The sequence below is a fragment of the Sus scrofa genome, chromosome 2 (assembly GCF_000003025.6).
Source record: "Sus scrofa isolate TJ Tabasco breed Duroc chromosome 2, Sscrofa11.1, whole genome shotgun sequence".
NCBI classification, from domain to species: domain Eukaryota; kingdom Metazoa; phylum Chordata; class Mammalia; order Artiodactyla; family Suidae; genus Sus; species Sus scrofa.
In genome coordinates this window covers 138,372,726-138,392,042 of record NC_010444.4, presented here as the reverse complement: position 1 = coordinate 138,392,042, position 19,317 = coordinate 138,372,726, and the positions used below count along the sequence as shown (strand labels likewise).

The 19,317-nt window shown below is 52.3% G+C and overlaps 1 protein-coding gene and 1 long non-coding RNA gene across 2 annotated transcripts in view; one reads left to right on the top strand and one right to left on the bottom strand.

Annotated features, from left to right (window-relative positions):
• The window catches only part of TRPC7 (transient receptor potential cation channel subfamily C member 7), a gene marked incomplete at its 5' end in the record, with an annotated part of 128,309 nt that extends 110,238 nt beyond the window's left edge, over positions 1-18,071 (top strand). Inside the window, 5 exon segments of the mRNA NM_001145753.1 lie at positions 2,730-2,925; positions 7,385-7,606; positions 8,252-8,329; positions 15,976-16,051; positions 17,902-18,071. Of these exon segments, the coding sequence (NP_001139225.1) occupies positions 2,730-2,925; positions 7,385-7,606; positions 8,252-8,329; positions 15,976-16,051; positions 17,902-18,071 (742 nt within the window).
• On the bottom strand, positions 16,060-18,874 carry LOC110259492. Its single transcript, XR_002341923.1, has 3 exons — positions 18,747-18,874; positions 17,879-18,041; positions 16,060-17,502 (listed from the first exon to the last, which is right to left on the bottom strand). It is a non-coding gene; the product is annotated as an uncharacterized LOC110259492 (long non-coding RNA).

Below are 19,317 nucleotides of genomic sequence, written 5' to 3'. Positions count from 1 at the left end.
GAATCTAGGCCATTTTCCCTAATCAAAATGCGGAAGGGGGGAGTTCCCGTTGTGGTGCAGTGGAAATGAATCCAACTAGTATCCATGAAGATGCGGGGTCAATCCCTGGCCCTGCTCAGTGGGTTAAGGATCCAGCATTGCAGTGAGCTTTGGTGTAGGTTGCAGACACTGCTCAGATCCCAAGTGACTGTGGCTGTGGCTGTGGCCCGTGGCAACTGCTCCGATTGGACCCCTAGCCAGAGAACCTCCATATGCCACGGGTGCAGCCCTAAAAAGACCAAAAAAAAAAAAAAAATGCAGGCTTTCTTGGATGTGTTCTAGAATCCCTTAGAGTTTCTTGCTTTACTTATATCAGCCAAAGATTTAGTGGGGTTTTCCAAGGTATGAGAGGGAAAATGCATTTCTGTAAAAGGTCTCTCAGTTGGACAGACTATCCATTTCTTATGTGGTTCATGATAAGCCTATTACCCTGGACCAGTACTTGTGGGCCCAGCCCCTCCCTCGGACAGTCTGGTTTTCACCTGGGCCTGCAGATAAAAGGAACCAACTGTCAGAGCAATCACGTCCTGCCATCTCCTTCCAGTTCTGGGCTTGGGCTCATTCAGTGGTTTTAGATTCTCTCTGCCACTGTTCCCTGCCAGTAAGTAGGGTGATAACTCAAAGACTGCTTCTTAACGGGAGGCAATACCTGCAGTGAATCTCGCCCACACCTTGAACGGCGTCTTGTTCACCAAAACGGATGCTGCCTCTTCTGTGAGGAAAGACTCTCCCCCACTTCTCAGAGCAGCATCAGGAGCTGGAGCTCTAACGCTATAGCTTGATACCCAGTCTTCTAAAACCCCAATAAATTCCTTCTTATGAAAACTAACATAAATTAAACATTCCAAACCCCCAGATTTAAAAAATAATAATAATAATAATAATAATGGCAGCAAAAACTCAGTTCAGTGTGCAGTTTTCAGACTCTGGGGTACACAGGGAATGAGCAAACAGCTGGCTAGGCACACACACATTCACACACACACACACTCACACATAAGAGACCTGAAAATTCATGCAAGTCAGTGTTGGATTTTTTAGCCAAAGTAACGAGTACTAGTATTTTTGTGCATCTTGTCAGATAAATACCAATCTTTAAAAAACACTGATTTTTTTTTTTCTGAGATCTAGCTAATCCTGGCCATTTGTGGGTGAGTGCTAAAAATCTGAAATGTTAAAGAGAAAAAACAAAGGGCTTTCTCATAATAGTTCCCCAAATCTGGATGCAAACGAAGAGACCTGCCCTTACCCACTCAGATGTTATCACATACACGGGCATAATCTAAACCAGCCAACCAAAATCCAGCTTTCTAATTGGATTCTGTGTCACAAACCTGATATAGGAGCAGACCCCCCCAAGTATAGACTATGAAATGTGCTTGGACCTTACTCTTTTTTCTTTTTTTTTGGCCACACCCACAGCATGTGGAAATCCAGTGTGAGCTGCAGCTGCAACCCATGCCTAATGCCAGATCCCTAACCCACTGCCCCACCCAATGATGCTGCCAAAGAGATAAGCCAGATCATTAACCCATGGCACCAAAGCAGGAACTCCCTGGACCTTACTCTTAAAACCAGCGTGACTTACCATTCTCGAAAGTGTCAGGGAGCAGTGTCCTGAAAGCCGGCTCTTCCCCGGGCTGCCCTCAGAGTACGTGCGGTGTCTACCCTGAAGGAGCTGCGGGGTGAGGTTGGGGCAATCACCTGGGGAATATGATCAACATGGAAACACCAGACTCATCCCTCTCCTTCCTGATACATCATCCCCAGTTGAGAGGACCTGGCCTCACCACCCAGAACCAGGGTGAGGGTAGATCACAGTGGTTGGAAGTACCTGCTTTTAGAAACCTCAGACACGCCTGAATGTGCATCCCCTTGCCAGGTGAGCACTCCTGGGAAAGGCACGGAAGGCTCTGAGCCTCAGTACTTCCATCTGTCAGATGGAGGTGATAAGCCAGCCCACTGCAGAAGTGGGCATGAGACAAGTGAACTGCCCTGTGTCAGTACCCAGCGATGCTGGCTCCGTGAGGGAACAGTAACCCTCTTCCCCTTCTCATGGGGCTGGATAGTCTGCAAAGAGACACTCAAGAGACTATTGGGAGTTCCTGTTGTGGCTCAGCGGGTTAAGGACCCATTCAGCATAGTCTACGTGAGGATATGGCTTCGATCCCTGGCCTTGTCAGTGAGTTAAGGATCCAGTGTTGCCTCAAGCTGTGGAGGAGGTCACAGATGTGGCTCAGATCTGGTGTTGCCTGCGGCTGTGGTGTAGCCCGGCAGCTGCAGCTCCAATTTGACCCCAGCTGGAAACTTCCATATGCCGCAGGTGTGGCCCTAAAAGAGAGATAAAGAGACTATGGAAGGAAGAGAGTGCTTTCTGAGGCTAATAACCTACAAGGACAAACATTTGCCCTGATATTTAATTTTAAATGTTTAATTAATTACAAGATAAAAATGATATGGCAGCCTAGAGTCCTAATAAAAGAACTAAATGGAAAAGAAAGAGCCTACTTTTACCATGCTCCTTCAAAGCCTTCTCAGAAAGCTGAGTGTCTCATTATTTCAGAATACGGGCCCCAGCAACCAGCCCCGGCCCCTCCAGGGTAACCACTGCCACCTGCGTGGTGGCAACCTTCCTGCGAGAAGCGTCGGCAGGTGCAAACCACCTGAGTCAACTGTCTGTTTCCTCGCAGGGTTGAAGAAAGCTTCAAAACCTTATTCTGGTCCATCTTTGGCTTGTCTGAAGTGATCTCGGTGGTGCTGAAATATGACCACAAATTCATCGAGAACATCGGCTACGTTCTCTACGGCGTTTACAACGTCACCATGGTGGTTGTGCTGCTCAATATGCTAATAGCCATGATCAACAATTCATATCAGGAAATTGAGGTAAGACCAGTTCACTGAAACCCACTCTCTGCCCCTTGGTTTAATCTACATCACTGTTTTCAGCCATCACAGTAGTGACTGCGTGCTATGAGATGCGAAGCCAGAACCGTCAACAAGAGGCATTCTTCCTGGATTGCTCCAAAAAGCACTTCCAGGCACGGCTGGCACCAGGCACGGCTGGCACCACGCATACAGGGGCCCAACAGGGCAGGGGCAGAAAGAATCAGGGTCACGACTCCTTCCCTTTGACAGCATGCAGGTGAGCCACGGTGAATTAGAGTGACTGTTATCTTTCAGCCCACAGTCACGTCTGCCTCTCACATGTTACTTATTAAGTACCTACTGTATGCCAGGCGCTGGGGATATAGAGGTGACCAAGACACGACCTCTGCCCTTGAACAGACTCTAACTCGGCCCAGTAAGAATCACAGGCACACCAGTCAACAAATTCCAGAGCAACAGCACAGCCAGAGAAGTCCCAGCAGGTGTAGGAGGCGCAAAGCAGAGAGAGTAACCTGCAGAGGTGATACTTGAAGGCCATTCAAAGACTGAGTCAATTTTGCTAGACAGACAAGGGAGCCAAGAGAATGTATGAGGAGGCAATTTATCAAAATCCAAAATGCACGAACCATGAGCTATTGATTGCAGCCTCGTTTGGAACAGCGAGAAAATGAAAAACAAACTAAATGAGCGCTAATAGGAATCCAGTGAAATAGATTATGAGGCATCTGAACAATAGGCTGCTGTGCAGCTTTTTACAAGGATGAGCATGTTCTTTCTATTCCGATGTGGAAAGACCTCCAATTATAATGTTAAGTAGAGAGAAAAAAAAATCAAGTTGCAGAACAATGTATATATTGTACTCTCTTTAGAGAGAGGAAGAAAAGAAACACATTCGCTTTTGATTGTCTAATCACTTCAAAGAGAAAAACACCCGAAAGGGTATCCAAGAAAAGCAGAGCAAAGGTGCCTGTTGAGAGGTGGCCGTTGGGGGACATGGCAGATCGAAAGGCTTTCTCTTTATACCCTTTGACACTAAAAATCACATCCGTGTTTTACCTATTCAAAGCTAAATAAACCCAAAATTGAAATAAAATGCCCTGATCCTTTGACTCAACAGTTGGGGGCAGAAATACGATTTTTCCATAGATGTTCATTACACGAAAAACTTGAAAAGAGCCCATCGTCATAGGAATAAATACATTTAAATAAACGGATACAGCCTAGACTTTAGTGTACTGTTTATCGACAATGAGAAAGACCTTTTTGTGCTGATATAGAAACCTCTATGATTTTGTTAAGTGGAAAAAATGCAAACGGATATTTTTTAAAAATCCATAGGCAGATCTCATGTACATAACAACACACAGGTGCACATGCAAAGCAAAGGTAGAAAAGGCATATGTCCTCTGGGGAAGGGAGAGACCCTGAATCGGAAAGGAGATTTGAAAGCGGACTTTCCCGTCTGCTTCAGTCTTTTAAAAGAAACAATTGTTTGCGTCTAGAAAAAACTTAAGGCTTCCATGTATTCGTTTGCTAGGACTTCCACAACGAAATATCACAGCCCGGGTGGCTTTAACAACAGAAAGTTATTTCCTCCCAGTTCCGGAGGCGCGATGGCCAAGCAAGATGCTGGCAGGGATGGCTTCTTGCTGTGTCCGCACGGGGCGTCTGTCGCGCCTCCTGTCCTTATGAAAACGCCAGTCCTCTGGAATTAGGGCCCCACCCTTGTGGCCTCATTTCACCTTAATTACCTTAGTAAAGGTCCAGTCTCCAAATATAATCACATTCTAAGATACAGTGGTTAGGGCTTCAACCTATGAATTTTAAGGGGGAGCGTTTGATCCCCAACACCCCTCCAAAAAAGAGTATTCTAGACAGCTAGGAACAGCATGTGCCAAAGCAGCGAGGGCTAAACACTGTGGTTTACGCAGCCCTGCGCTGCAAGAGTGCAGACTGAGCGAGGGAAAGCAACAAGAGCCAGGACAGGGTAAGCCTCCGTCTCAGCCCCCAGCCCCTCCTCCTGGCCACCCCCACCACCTGCAGGAAAACACGCACTGTGTCAACAAAACACATACTTCTATATATTTTAAGTGTTTTATGTGCTTGGTCACCTCTGTGGATCATGAGCTGTGGCTATCTAGCCTTTCCTGCCTTCTGGGACTCAGCTTCCCCACATGTAAGCACAACCAGATGGTGCTGGGAATAAGCAGGTCTCCGGTGCACCGGCTACAGGTGTTCTGCCCCATTCAAAGAGCTCATCGTGCCTTGGTCCAAATGAATGGGACATGAGATGTCACGTGACTATTATGCGCGATGTCCCTTGGTTTGAGATGGGAGTGAGCAAGCCCACGGCTTGTAAAGTGATGTCAAGTTATCCCACCACAGCGTGATACCAGGGAACAAAGAGAGCAGACTGCAGCTCAGCCCTTGGCCACCTCCACCCACCCACCCTCCCCTCCCTCCCCCTCCCCCCCCCATCTCACTGGCGCTGCAATGTGTGTACACGGACCAAGAGCACTGCTGCCTGCCTGGTGTTCAAGGTCACAGTGAAGGTTGATGAAGGACAGATAGGTAAATCCTTACAGGAGAAGGCTGACTGAGTCCCTGGATCTTGAGCACCTAGTTCCCCATATGCAGACTCCATACCTGCAGTCCCCACCCCCACTGCCCTCCTGCAGGCAGACAGCACCCCCCAGACCCCTGGGTCCTGCCCTCTCCCCTCCTGAGGAGCAGCCAGGGCACATGAGCCCTCCCGCCAGCATCCTCACCCTCTCCCTTTCTCATCCTTCCTGTCACCATCCTGATCTTAAAATGAAAAAACACAAACGATCCTCCCTGCGTCTCACTTTCCAGCTCTCAAGCTCCTTCTCTCCTGCTCCTCCTGCCGCCTTTCTGCCAAGCGCTGTTTACACTTCTTACTGTTTCTCCACCAAGGCTGCTGTCACCCCTACCCACCCACACCTGACCTGATGGAGAGCCACTCCCCTTGGCTCTGAGCTCAAACACCCACCCTAGGGACAGCCTTCTCTGAGCCCCAGGGATCAGGACCCGCAGCACCCAGCACCCAGGGCACATAAGCCCTCCTGCCAGCATCCTCACCCTCTCCCCATCTTACTCTTCCTTCCCCCAGGGGCCAGGACCCCCAGCACCCAGCACCCAGCCCTGGGTCCCTAACTCTGATGAGTTAACACACTCGTGTCATTGGCCAGGCTGTGTGTTCCAAGAGGGCATGACTGCCACCCCCAGGGCCCAACTAACACGGGCCAGGCACACAGTAGGTGCGCTGTAGGTCACACAGTAGCAGGTTTGCTGAGGAACTGAAGGCTGAACTCCAGGCACTGCATTAAGCTTAGGATACAAATAATATTTACTGAGGGTTTACTAAGTATCTTACAGTGTTTTTCATGCATTCACTTTAATTCTCCCAAGAGCCTCGAGGTAGGGATTACTATCCTCATTTCACGGATGAGGAAAGCAAGGCCCAAGCAGCTGAGTCTCCATCCATGGTCACCAGCACCTAAGGCACAGAGGCGGGAATTGAAAGCAAGCCTGCTGCTGATGACCGTACACTCTCCTGGCGCATCCCGGCAGCCTGGCGGAGGCGGGGGGCCCTACTGGGCTCACAGCCCCTTAGAATGGAGCTAGTACCTGTGGGGACAGAACCCCGCTATTCACAAACCCACACTCAGTGCCAGACTCAGGGCTGAGTTTATGGGAGGGAGGCCGTGCCCTCTCCGAGTGCAGAGAAGCCAGCCCAAGACAGCTCCGTAACATCACACAGCGAGTGAGGGTCCAGCTGATTCCAAACCTCACACCTCCTTCCTGGCCTCACACTGCCCTCCGAGGACAGGGGCCCAAGGAGCCTGCCTAGCGAAAACACGCACCTGCTACCTCTCGGGGGACCCGCTCAGCATTCTGGGATTGACGCCAGATCAGCAGTGGGCTTGAAATCTACCACCAGCAGGAAGTCAGGGGCAGACTCCCTCCGGCCACCTACTGTCAGGTTAACTCCCCTCGAACTAGGCACCCTAGACTTCTTAGCAGCATTCAGCAGGCAGCACTCGGAGCAATGAGAGATCCACTTTCTAGTAGGAAATATGGGCGTGGGGGAGCGTGGCCTGATATGGTAGCCACGAACCATGTGTCTAGTGAGCCCCGGAACTGTGGCCAGTCCAAACTGAGGAGGAGAATACAGGCCACTGTCAAAGACTCCGGGTGCCAAAAAAAATGTAACTGATCTGTTCTCGTTAGTAATTTTTATAATGATTACATGCTGAAAGGTCAACAATTTGGATCACTGGGTTAAACAAAGTGCAGCACTGAAATTAATTGCGCTTGTCTCATTTTTACTTCTTGTAATGTGGCTCCTGGAAAATTCAAACTGACTTCCGTGGTTCCTCTCTGTGTCGGGCAGCCCTGCCTCTGACAATGTGGTCTTGTTGCGCTTGTCCCACAGGAGGACGCAGATGTGGAGTGGAAGTTCGCCCGAGCCAAGCTCTGGCTGTCTTATTTTGATGAAGGAAGAACTCTACCTGCGCCTTTTAACCTAGTGCCAAGTCCTAAATCCTTTTATTATCTCATAATGAGAATCAAGATGTGCCTCATAAAACTCTGCAAATCTAAGGCCAAAAGCTGTGAAAATGACCTTGAAATGGGCATGCTGAATTCCAAATTCAGGGTAGGTGGCATGGCGTTTATGGGGCTGGAGAGGCAGCAGGCAGGGGCGGGGGCGGGAGGTGGGAGTGGGGGGTGCTATGTGTGCTGGATTCAGAGGGTGCCCCGATACAGGGGAAGCCTGAGACCCCCACCCACCGTGCATTTCAGAATCAGCTCTTGAGCAAAGCTGCAGTCCCCTCCTCCTGCAATTTCGTAGAAGGATGCACGGCTGGGGCGCAGCAAGCTGCCTGGCCGAGGGACTCCCCCATGGGTTCGGAAACAGAACATCTCATCCCAGAGAGGATCCAGAGTATGAGGTCTGGGGAGAAAGCTTCCCTGCCCATTATCTCCTCCTCCTGGAGAGTCTCAATTATTAGCCTATTAAAATCTCTGGGGAGCTGTGGAGGAAAGATACCCATGTCACTTTAACTCAGCGCTTTCCAAACAAAGGTGACCAAACAATAACTGCACAACCCACGGACATCCGACAGAACAAGAGTCCCCGGGAAGATGTCCCAGGAAACCAAGCAGGAATGGGGATAGTGGCCTCCTATGGATTTTAAAGACAGCCCCGTATGTGGGTGCTATTCAAGGTCCTCCTATGCATGTATGTAGCATGTATTATACGTATCCTACATTATGTGTGTTTTTTTTTTTTCCCCAGAAGACTCGTTACCAGGCGGGCATGAGGAATTCTGAAAACCTGACAGCAAATAACACTTTCAGCAAGCCCACCAGATACCAGGTAACCACCCCTTCCTCGGAACAGGCAGAAATAGACTCTGTTAAGACACAGATTTAGTTACATGGCTGTGTCATCCCCCCAGAAGACAGCTTCATGCCTTGTCATGCAACAAATATCTATGGGGTGCCTACTTTATGCCAGGCAGGTGCACTCCCTAGGGATACAGACACACTTCCTATCATAGAGGCGCTTCCAGTCCTAGAGGACGAGACACAAAGGACAGAAATAAATATGTAACTTCAGATTGATGAGTGTAACACACAAATAAATACACACCTTCAGATGGATAAGAGTGCCAAAAAGAAAACAGTACGGTGCAAAAATGGAGAAAAAAATAGGGAGCCCCTGTTTAGATTTGGTTTTGAGGATCAAGGAGAGGGGAGTTGGCTAAGACCTCATCGGTGAGCAGCAGGCAGCCACAGGGCATCAGCCAAAGCCAGCGGGGAGAAGCCTGGCACATTCAGGGCAGTTGGGGCTCAGGGAGCACACAGAGGGAAGGGCGATGAGGTCAGAGTTGAAATCAGGGGACCAGCCAGGTCTGGATGGGGATTTGATGCTGAGTTATCTAGGAAGGTGGCGGCGGGCGGGGGGGGGGGGTGTACCTCAGAGGAGGGAGACAATGATCCATTTTTATTGCTGCTTTAAGAAGACCTAACTGCCCTAATGAGAGGAGACCCGTGGCAACAAGAGTGGAAGCAGGGGGACCAGTGAGGAGGATGTGACAGTCATCCGGATGCCGGGGATGGTGACTTGGATTGGGGTGTGAGAAGGGTGATGGGGAAAAGCCGACTGACTCAGTATGCGTTCTGGATGCATAGCTACAGGGATATGATGCGAACCGTGGCCGTGGGGTAGGGAGAGGCAGGCACCCATCGTGGCCCCAGGGACGGCTTAAGCAACCAGGTGGATATCGGTGTCTGCAGTGAGTGCCCGACCTCAGACTGCCAGCCTGCAAAGTCTGTCATAAAAATGAGGAGACCTTTTATGCTTGCAGTTCTCACTTGGCTTTAGGAGATTAATGCAACATCTCTGTACCAGTTTGAATCAGCCAGTGAGCCAGCGATAAATGGTTACTACAGGTTATTGATGAGAAGAGTGCAGGCCACTCCATTCCTGCTTGTCCCTTCCCAACGACCCGCAGTCTTATCCATGCTGGCCATTTCCCACTGGATGTACATCTGAAACTGTCCTGAGGGTGCCTTCGGGCCGAGGCGATATGTCCTGGTGCCACCAACCCCGAGGGAGCCATTGCGACTTAGCATCTTCCAGACACAGCTCTCTAATTGAATCTCCATCCGTATTTCAGAAGCTGCCTGTGCACGAGGAGGAGTTAAGTGCACAATTAAGGGATGGTGCCTCCTCCGCAGTCCTTTTAGTTTTATCAGATGACACGGGCTGAAAACTGGCAAAGGGCAAATCTTGTATCTAATTGTGCACAAAACTGGACCTGACCGGCTTGATCTGCCTGTAGGTATTTTATAGGACAAATCCTTTGGTCAGGGGAAGGATTTTCATTCTGAGGCTTTTTGGAGAGAAATGTAGACCATCTGTGCCATGGAAAAGGTAGAAACCCCAAATGGATGAGGGTTCCATCTCTCTTGGGTGTGGAGCAGGATCAGGGGCTGAGATCAAGGAGGACAGATGGTGGGGTTCCGGTCCTCCATCCAGGATGAATCCCCTATGAATGAGTCCGTGTTGCAGAGCAGTCTCCGGCGGATCCCACGTCTGCCTTCCATCGTCGCTGAGCCCCTGCAGCCTCCAGTCTCCGAAGAGCTTCCTGCTGCGATTTTGCCCAGATTAGCTGGTTTGCAGCCTCAGGGGACTGATGGTCTGGGAAAGCAGGCCACCCTCCCCCCCCCACACCCGTATTTTGTGACTTCAAGAAAAGCCGGGGGGCGACCGATTCAAATCACTGTCACCAAAAAGAAGATAGAAAAACTGGGCCAGTGGGTGTCGGAGGGAGAGAGCTGAGCCCACAGAGGACAAAGCAAAGAGCATCTAGCGTTTGCACCTTCACCCTTTGCTCAGCCCTGTGAAGGCAAATCTGGGCATCTTCTGAGCCGTCGTCTGTTCACACAGGAGTGAACCTGGCGCTGACATGGATGGACAGCCGGGAGCAGACAAGACTCCAGGGCAGGGACCTTCTCACAGATGCCTGCGAGAGAGGCAGGGCGTGTAACCTCATCGACCAGCAGAGGGGACACAGGCTCTGTGATCACAGGGCTGGTGGACCTGAGATCTGACTCAGAAGGGCACCCCTCCTGCCCGGGGAATGGTCCCTCATTCCTCTTCACAGTATCGCCCCAGAGCCTTCCTGGAAGCTACCCCGCCCGTGTCTGACAACCACAAGAAGAGATCTAGCTGAGCCTGGGGGCAGGACGCAAGGAACAAAGGCGCTTTTGCAATCCTGGGGCAGCAGCCAGTGCAGAAGGAAGGATTTAGGCAGGGATCTAAAAATAGCGCATCCCTTTTCTCAGGCCCACGGGTCACCTTCCTCCATACCTTGCGTTCCTCCCAAAGCAACTTCCAAATGTGCCGAGGCTGGGAGGAGCCTGGCTCATTCCCTGTATGTCCGGGCTACATCCAGAGCCTCCATCTCCCAGAGCACAAACTCCTTCAGCCTCTCACCCGGGAGGTTCCGAGACACTCTGGAGTGATCGCAGTAAGACAAAAGCCTCGCTGCACACATGCAATGGTTAAGCTTGTTTAACTTTGTGTCCCCATTAGATCTGCTGGACTGTTCCAACTGGATGCATCCTGGGTTTATCCAAAGCTTATTATTCCTTCAACTTTTTGACTCTATTGTAAAGGCAGGCACTTCTGCCAGGCTTCAGAGGCTTTCCATGCTTCTCTTAGGCTTCCAGGCATCTGAATTGTTATTTTGCCCTGAACTGGTTCCTAGCTTTTATAAAATTGTTTCCCCAATCTGGACATGAGACCAAACAACAGAACAAAACCATGATACCGGCAAAATGGCCAAAGCGTGCTTCCCATCCAAGCTGCCTTGACCTGTTCCAAGATCCAGCATGCCCACTTGCTGGGGTGTGTGCAGGCCTTGTGTACTCACTGAGGAGACATTTCCTTCATGAGCAAAGCAAACAAGCTGCATCCCAAATGAACCACAGAATCCAGGCCCAGTCCATCACTGAAAGAAGCCCCAGCGTTTTGGTTTTTTGGTTTTTTGTTGTTTTTTTTGTTTGTTTGTTTTTGCTTTTTAGGGCCACACTCATGGCATATGGAGGTTCCCAGGCCAGGAGCTGAATTGGAGCTGCAGCTGCCAGCATACACCACAGCCACAGCAATGTGGCATCCAAGGTATGTCTACGACCTACACCGCAGCTCACGGCAACGCTGGGTCCTTAACCCACTGAGCAAGGCCAGGGATCGAACCCACATCTTCACGGAGACTAGTCGGGTTGGTAACCCACTGAGCCAACCAGGAACACCCAGTTCCAAGCTTTATGATGCAGTCCCTTCCTTTCCCCAGAGCCACTGGGGAGTCCTCTTTGATTCCTTCTAGACGACCTTCCCGGTCGAGATCAAAGCCAGTGGGATAGACAGCTTGCCAATGCTGATTTCTCCTGTTCTGGGGCCTGATAAAGCCCCCCTGAGCCAATGACCCGTCCTGCCGTCCATCCTGTCCCCTCTCCTCCAGGTGCTCCTCAGTCTCCCCTTCCTGGGTGGCAATATGCCTTCCCTCTGCAGGCCTCTTGGTTTGCCATCTTCAGCCTGTGTGCTCCCTGCCTTGTCTATGTCCTCAGCTGCCCTGGCTGCACAGAGTCCCCTTCCCTTCCCCCGGCACCGGCCGCAGCCAGAGGCCACCTGGCTCCCGGGGCCTGGGAGGGGACCGTGTGCCTTCCTCCCTGGCAGTGGGTCTCAGGGCCACAACCATTCCCACCCACCAGACACCTCAGCATCAGTTCTCTGGCCTGAGGAGTATCGTGAAACACACTCATCTGCGGTACTTGCTAAATGCCTCAGGGCAAAGTGGCCAAGGTGGCACCGCCAGGGCCATGTTAACTGGGGTGAAGTTGATTATCTCCATGGAGTGAAAACTCTAGGGAAGGTTAAGCCAGGAGGGATCTCACACTCGTCACAAAGGAACGTGCTTTTCCCCCCACCGAGTGAAGGAAGGGAGGCTTTTAACGTCCGCCCTTTCTGGAAGCAGAGAGCCTATGTAGCATTTATGGTCAAGAGAATTCTGGGCATTTTCTAACCATTCCAGGCCTTCTGGGGGCAAGACCGGGATCTGGCTCCTACAGATCCCAAGATGGCAAACAAAGAAATGCCAGAGGGGAGACAAGGTCCTTCTGAGGGTACGTGGTCTCTAGGCAACGGACAGGCAGTCACACTGTTCTCCCGTAAGGTAGCGGTCACTCCCGGGCACGAATGGCACGACGGAAGAGGGTTAAAGGGTCCCCGTGCGTCTGCTGAGCTCATGCGATTCTGCTTCCATATTAAACCGCTAAAATCCTAGTGTGCGCTAAGAGGCTTCATGAAAAGCAAACCTTTGCTGCTCTCCCCTTGGAGCTGCAGGTCTGCAGAAAGCTCAGCTCAGATCACGCACGCCAGGGTTCAAGAGTGGGCCACGGGCATTCCTGACAATGACAGACCAGCGACCCTCTTCTGTGGGGTCATGACCCATCCTCTGAAATCGAGCTAAGGCGTCCTCTTGCACAAGAGACCCCATGCTTTGTTGAAGGACGAGTTGGTATCCAGAAGCAGCCCAAGCCTCCTGTGACCAATGGGAGCCAGTCTCCTGCATGTCCCCTCGTAAGCCAGCGTGCACGTAACCTTTTTATGAAGCTGGGATGAAGCCCCAACTTTGGTGTCCATCTTGGTGAAATCCCAGATCTGCCACTTCCCAGCTGTGTGGCCTTGGAGAGGTGACCTTGTGCGCCGAGCCTCAGTGACCTCGTCTGTAAATGGCAACATGCGCCCCCATCTCACCTGGCTCCCGGGGGGGGATTCCACGAGGTCGCTGTGTCAAGGAAGCTAACACAGCTCCTGGGTGGCAGGAAGTACTTGCTCCATTTGTACTAACAGTGAGCACATCCTATGAAATCTCTTAGAGTGATCCGTCGCATCGTGTTGTGCTAAAACACAGCACATCCGGAGCCAGGAGGACTACGCGGGCTGCCGTAGCTGTGAGTGGATTCTCCCTCCTCTCGGAAAAGCCCTTTCATCCTCCAGCTTCTGATTTTACATCATAGAGTCTCTGTAATGCTCTATGGAAGGACCTCTAATTCTTGAGGTTTTTCCTTAAAAAAAAAAAAGAAAAGCAACAAACTTTAACCAATCCCCTTGTCTTGTGTCTGCCTGAAAGTGTGCAGGAGAATACCTCTGGTTTTCGTTTGTTTGTTTTGTCTTTTTTTAGGGCTGCACCTTCGACATATGGAAGTTCCCAGGCTAGGAGTCGAATGGGAGCTGCAGCTGCTGGCAACGCTGGATCCTTGACCCACTGAGCGAGGCCAGGGATCAAGCCCACGTTCTCATGGCTACTGGTCGGGTTCATTACTGCTGAGCCACAGTGGGAACTCCAACTTCTGAATTCCTTATTCAGTAAGAACGTCAGATACGTGGCTATCTGGTTTGTCAGGTTCTTTCCCCCCATGAGAACTGGTTCAGGACAAAAGTTCATTTTGTTTGGTTCTGTTTCTCCAATTCCAAGTGCAAAGGGCCTTCCTGAGTCCCAGGGAAAGGCACAGATTCTCACAGCTTTGGCACCGGCCTTACTGACTAGAAGAATGTCAGTGAGAAGCCCAGCGCCGTGTAACCACCAGCAGGACAAGTCGCAGGCCTCTCTGAGAAGGGAAGCAGGAAGGCAACTTGCTAATTAACTGATCAGCCTGAAATGAGACCAAGACACAGACCACCCGCAGGGGCTGGGGAGCAGCACTGGCCCCCATGAGCTGGCTCAGAGTTCAGGGCAGAGCCTTCTGGAGGCCAATTCCATCTCGGAACCATGGGGCTGGAGTTGCCTCCTTGGCAGGGTCATCACCGTGAAAGGCCCCTAGGGGACCACTAGTTGGTGATAATAACGAGTTCAGTCCTCCAGCTTCCTGCGTTGCAGTGGTTCGCTTTCCTTCTACTTGCAAGAAGCATTTCCTGAGCCTGTGTAGTCACAGAGAACGAAGCCACCTGCTTGACCTCGCACAGCAGTGCCAGGGACAGAATTTGGGGCCCTCAACCCCGGGCCTCTGTCCCCTCGGGCCTCGGGGTAAGCAGATGAGCGGGCCCCCAGCAGAGACAACAAGGAGCAGAGACCCTCCTCTCTGGGCAGTACTGCTCAGCTGCTACAGGACTCAGAAGGCTCAGGCACCAGTGTATTTTTAAATCCTGCGATTTCACAGTAACCCCAGAACGCCTCGCTGGCAAAATCCAAAGTTCACCTCCCGCAGTCTTTCTTACACTTGGCTCTATTCTTGGTGGCTCTGAAGTGTTTGTTCCTGCCTCCTTTGCTTAAAGAATCCAGTACGTGCATAATAAGTGGAACCTCCAGCCTGACTCCGGCCGTGCCAGATTTCAGGGATGCGCTTATCTCGGCAAAACTTCCTGAGGCCTGGCCGCTCTGTCTCTGCCTCTGCCTCTGCCTCTGGTAGGAATTTTCCAAAGTACAGTGGACTTTTCCTCCACGCCTGGTTCTGACTGTGTGCTAAGCGAACCTCCTCTCCTGCACAGCGGCTCCCCAGGAGGGGAGGCAGCTCGGCCTGGGCTGGCCTGTCAAGGCTGCCTTACTCCCCCACCCCCCATTGCATCAGTTGCTGAAATACAAGAAAGCCTTTCAGAGCTCAGGCCCCGGGAGGAGGGCATGGCAGGCTAAGGTCGCAAAGGCCAGGGCAGAGCTAGGCCCAGGCCCCTCCAGCAGCACCGTGGCTGGACCTCCTGCCACCGAGCGTATCCTGTTTTCACGTCCCAGGGTCAGGTGGCACGAATCCTGGAGGGACATTAAACGGAGAGACTGGAACCTCCCCCACGAGGCAGGTGTTCGCTGGAGGAAAAAAAAAAAAAAAAGAAGAAGAAAAAAAGGCTTAACCTAAAAGATGAGAATTGTGTTTTATTTGGTGGATAAAACCGAGGACTCGAGCCCAGGACACAGCATCTCAGGCACCTCTGAGAGAAGGCTCTGCAGAGGCAAGGCGGGGAGTCAGGATACACAGGAGCAAGTCGGAGCATCGAAAGATTCCTGTTAATTAAGGAAAACCAGGCATCTCAAGGAAGTGAGCACTTTTTCTATGGACGGGAAGGTGCAAGACTCTGGGCTCCCTGGAAGCATCCCGTTGGCGAGCACTCAGCTCCCTGGGACCAGTATCCTGCGTTTGCTCATCCGACTCTCCTCAGGGCCCCCTGTCCGGGGAGGCTGCTGTGTCTGATGGCTTGAGGATGGTCATCCCGCTTCCACCCTGCATCTCCTCAGGACTCGCCACCGGGGTGGTTGTCATGGGACAGCTCGATGGCTGCAGCGTCCTGTTTGCTGAGACAGCAGGCGACATCTTTCGTCCACACAGGGAACCCCTCGAAAGTGAGGCCACGGTCAGGGGAGGATCCCCAGCTCTGCCGGGCGCTCTGGGGGAGGAAGGAGTCACACAGGCTGCCTCTGTGCTCAGCCAGGCTCGTTTAACCCCTTTCTTGTGTCCACATTTCAGAAAATCATGAAACGGCTCATTAAAAGATACGTCCTGAAGGCCCAGGTGGACAGAGAAAACGACGAAGTCAATGAAGGTAAGCCATGGGATTCGTTTCCCAGAAGGCGGGAGCTGGACGTGGCCTCAGCAGGCTGAAGTCGTCCTGTGGGCGGCGGGGCTGTGCTCCTGGGGAGGCTCGGCTTCCCCGCTCAGTGGGGTGTTGGCAGAACACGGGTCCATGCAATGGTGGGACTGGGGTCTCTGTTCCCTGGCTGGCTGTCTGGCCCTAGAGGCCGCCCTCCCGTCTCTGCATATAGCCCCTTCATCTGAGTCCCAGCAACAGGACACGGAGCCCTGCTCGCATTGTTCTGCTCCCCGCAGTCACGGCTGCCTCCCGTGAGTTGGCATCCTGTCCCTGAGCTCAGGACGGCCCAGAATTCCCCATCCCGTGGGCACACAGACAGACACGGGCAGACGACACACCCTGCAGGTTCTGCGACAGCCTCAATGCCCTGGCCCTGTCCTGTCTTGCAGGCTCTCAGAATCTTGCTTCACAAAGAACCCTGCCCCAGAGCACTTACTAAGAATGCGGATCCCACGGCCCACCCAAATCAAATGAATCAACAGGGCCCGGGGTCTACACTGTGATAAGAACACCAGGTCCTTCTGATGCTCACTGAAGTTTTCCAACTAGGTTATTTTCATTGTTTGGGTTATTTTCCAGTCTATTTTAAGCAATTACTCTTAAGGGAAAAGCAAACGACCATATACCAGGTAATTAATCTTCATGAGACACCTAGGATAAATATTTGCTCCCCAGAAACAGCCTCCTCCAAGAATGAAGGCATTAAGTCCACTGCAGGGGCCCCAGGGGCTTCCAGAAGGCGCCTAGTCATTTAGTGACCTTCTGGTTGAGCAGCCTGAAGATCGGCCCAGCCTGACCAAATGACCGCTGGGCTGACCCCATCTAGGAGCAGCAACAGCCATTACCCACCCCCCTCCTGTTGGGTCTCCCATATACACCTGCCCGATGCCATGGCAGCCAGCCCCCAGCAGCGTGTAAGGTGACTGACATAATGAAACTGATGACAGAAGTGGGGCGGCCCAGGTTTCACACCGCCAGAATTCTAGCGAAGCCCCTATGACAATAAAAGAGGGGAGGTATGCCTTTGTCAGAACGGAGCCAAACTGTACCCTGAAGGCCTCTGCATCTTCTGTAAGGCATGCGTGGTGCAGAGATATGACTGATGTGGCTCAGGCCGTGGCCTCCACTTAAGTCCAGGATCTACCGTATCAGGAGAGACCCTCTCGACTCCCCTCTGCAGTTAATAGGAGTCCCACAGCCCAGGCCCATGTGGTTCATAAGAGAAGCAGAGGTCCCCACCTGGCGGTCCCTTGCTAGGGGAGGAGGAGGAGGCAGATCTGGCGCCGGGCGCCGGGAGGCACGTGCTTCCGTGATCCAGACAAACCCCGCTCCTGCGAGGCTGCTCCACCGCCGGGTCCACTGTGCTGAGCCGATGCCCTCAGAGGCTTAGGCGTTTCTCCTCCCTGCGAAGAACAAAGGCAGGACCAAACAGGGAGCAGCATGAGAAAAAACAATCCAGTGAATGAAGGTGTTGTTCAGAGCCTGAAATCTGCCTGTAATCTACAAGACCAACATGCTAGCCGTCCTGCTGTGACATGCGTGCTGGCGTTTCACACCCGGATCTCGACTTCTCTGTCGGCCTCAAACCCTTGCGTGGGGAGCGGGACCGGGAACGGGAGAAAGATCTTAAAGGGACCGATGTGCCCTTTGGTGGGGTTAGGTCAAAACAGAGCCCCCGTCCCCTCGCCTCCACCCCTGGTGGGCTGGGCTGGGCCAGCAACCTGACATTCCCGCCGCACGTGCCTATGGGATGAGCCCCGTCTGCAGGCTCATACTCACCCAGCTCTCATCTGTCCTTGCAGGTGAACTGAAGGAAATCAAGCAAGATATTTCCAGCCTGCGCTATGAGCTTCTTGAAGAGAAATCTCAAGCTACCGGCGAGCTGGCGGACCTGATCCAACAGCTCAGTGAGAAATTTGGGAAGAACTTAAACAAAGACCACCTGCGGGTGAACAAGGGCAAAGACATTTAGAGCCTGCGCCATCGCCACCTGTGACCTCTACCAGCATTCCAAGGCCAGGAGGGATGCCCTGGCCACCAGCCCCGGTGGGGAGGGGTCCCGGGCCCACTCCTCTAGGACTCTGAGGGGACCCTCTGGCTCCGTCCTGACCAGCCTTGCTGACATCTGCAGCCCAGTGGCCTGCCTGGACCCAGAATTGCTGGGAATCTAGGCTGTTGGGTGAGAAATTCGACCACAGGCGGAGGGAAGTGCTCCCTAACACGTGTGACACCTCCAGTCCGGTCACAGTGACATACGTCCCTGAGGCCAGCGCAGGAAAAGGCCATCCCAGATGCACACCCGTGCCGTCCCCACTGCACATGGACCAAAGTGCTGTCTGCAACCAGAAGACAAACCACCTCGTCCCATGCAGCCCCCCTTATCCCCTCCCCCTCGCCCACACACACCCATGAGAACCGGGAGGTGACCTGTGATCTATTCTTAAGTGCCAGATGAGAACACAGATAGCCTAATAGCAAAATAGTTCTATTTGTTTATTTAAAAAAAAAAAGTTTAAAAATCCTAAATCAAAAATTGTACTGTAGGTAGCACTGTTCAGAGAACAAGATCCAAATGATGTATTTTTACCTTTATTAAAATTATCTTGTATTTACTATTTTTACCTGAAATGGAAAGAAATAAAATTACCTCATAATAGCCTGGGGCGCCCCTGTGGCTGCGCTGCCCTCCTGTTGTCCTGTGCCCTCTCTGGAGGTGGCCTTGGGTGTCCCAGGAGCAGCGCTGCTCTGGGAGGAGGAAGGGCAGATGGGAGGGGGCGGGTACCACCCCCTGAGAGTCACCCAGCCAGGCCCCTCACCTCCCAGAGTCTCCGCCTGTCCCCAGACCTAGTCACCCCACCCTCACCAAGGTCAGGAAGGAAGCAAAGCAAAGAGTGAGGGAAGCAAACATTTTCTCCCCCCCCCACCCCCTCTCACCCTTTTCCTGGAGTGGGAGGGGCCGCCTGGCAAAAGGAGCCTGAAAGCCTTCCAAGGGGCCTAGGTGTGAGTAGGGAAAGCAGCCACCAGAGGGCGCCCCAGCCCCGAGCGACGCCCATTCCGAGCAGGCGACGCCCATTCCCAGCGGGCTGGATGGCCCCAGGGATCACTGCGGAGTAACACGAGCTGATGCACCCTGAGCACTTGCAGTGAACCCCGCAGGGGCTCTGCAGGCATCGGTCACTGAACCCTCACAGCAACGCTCTGAGGAGGGTCGAGGTCAC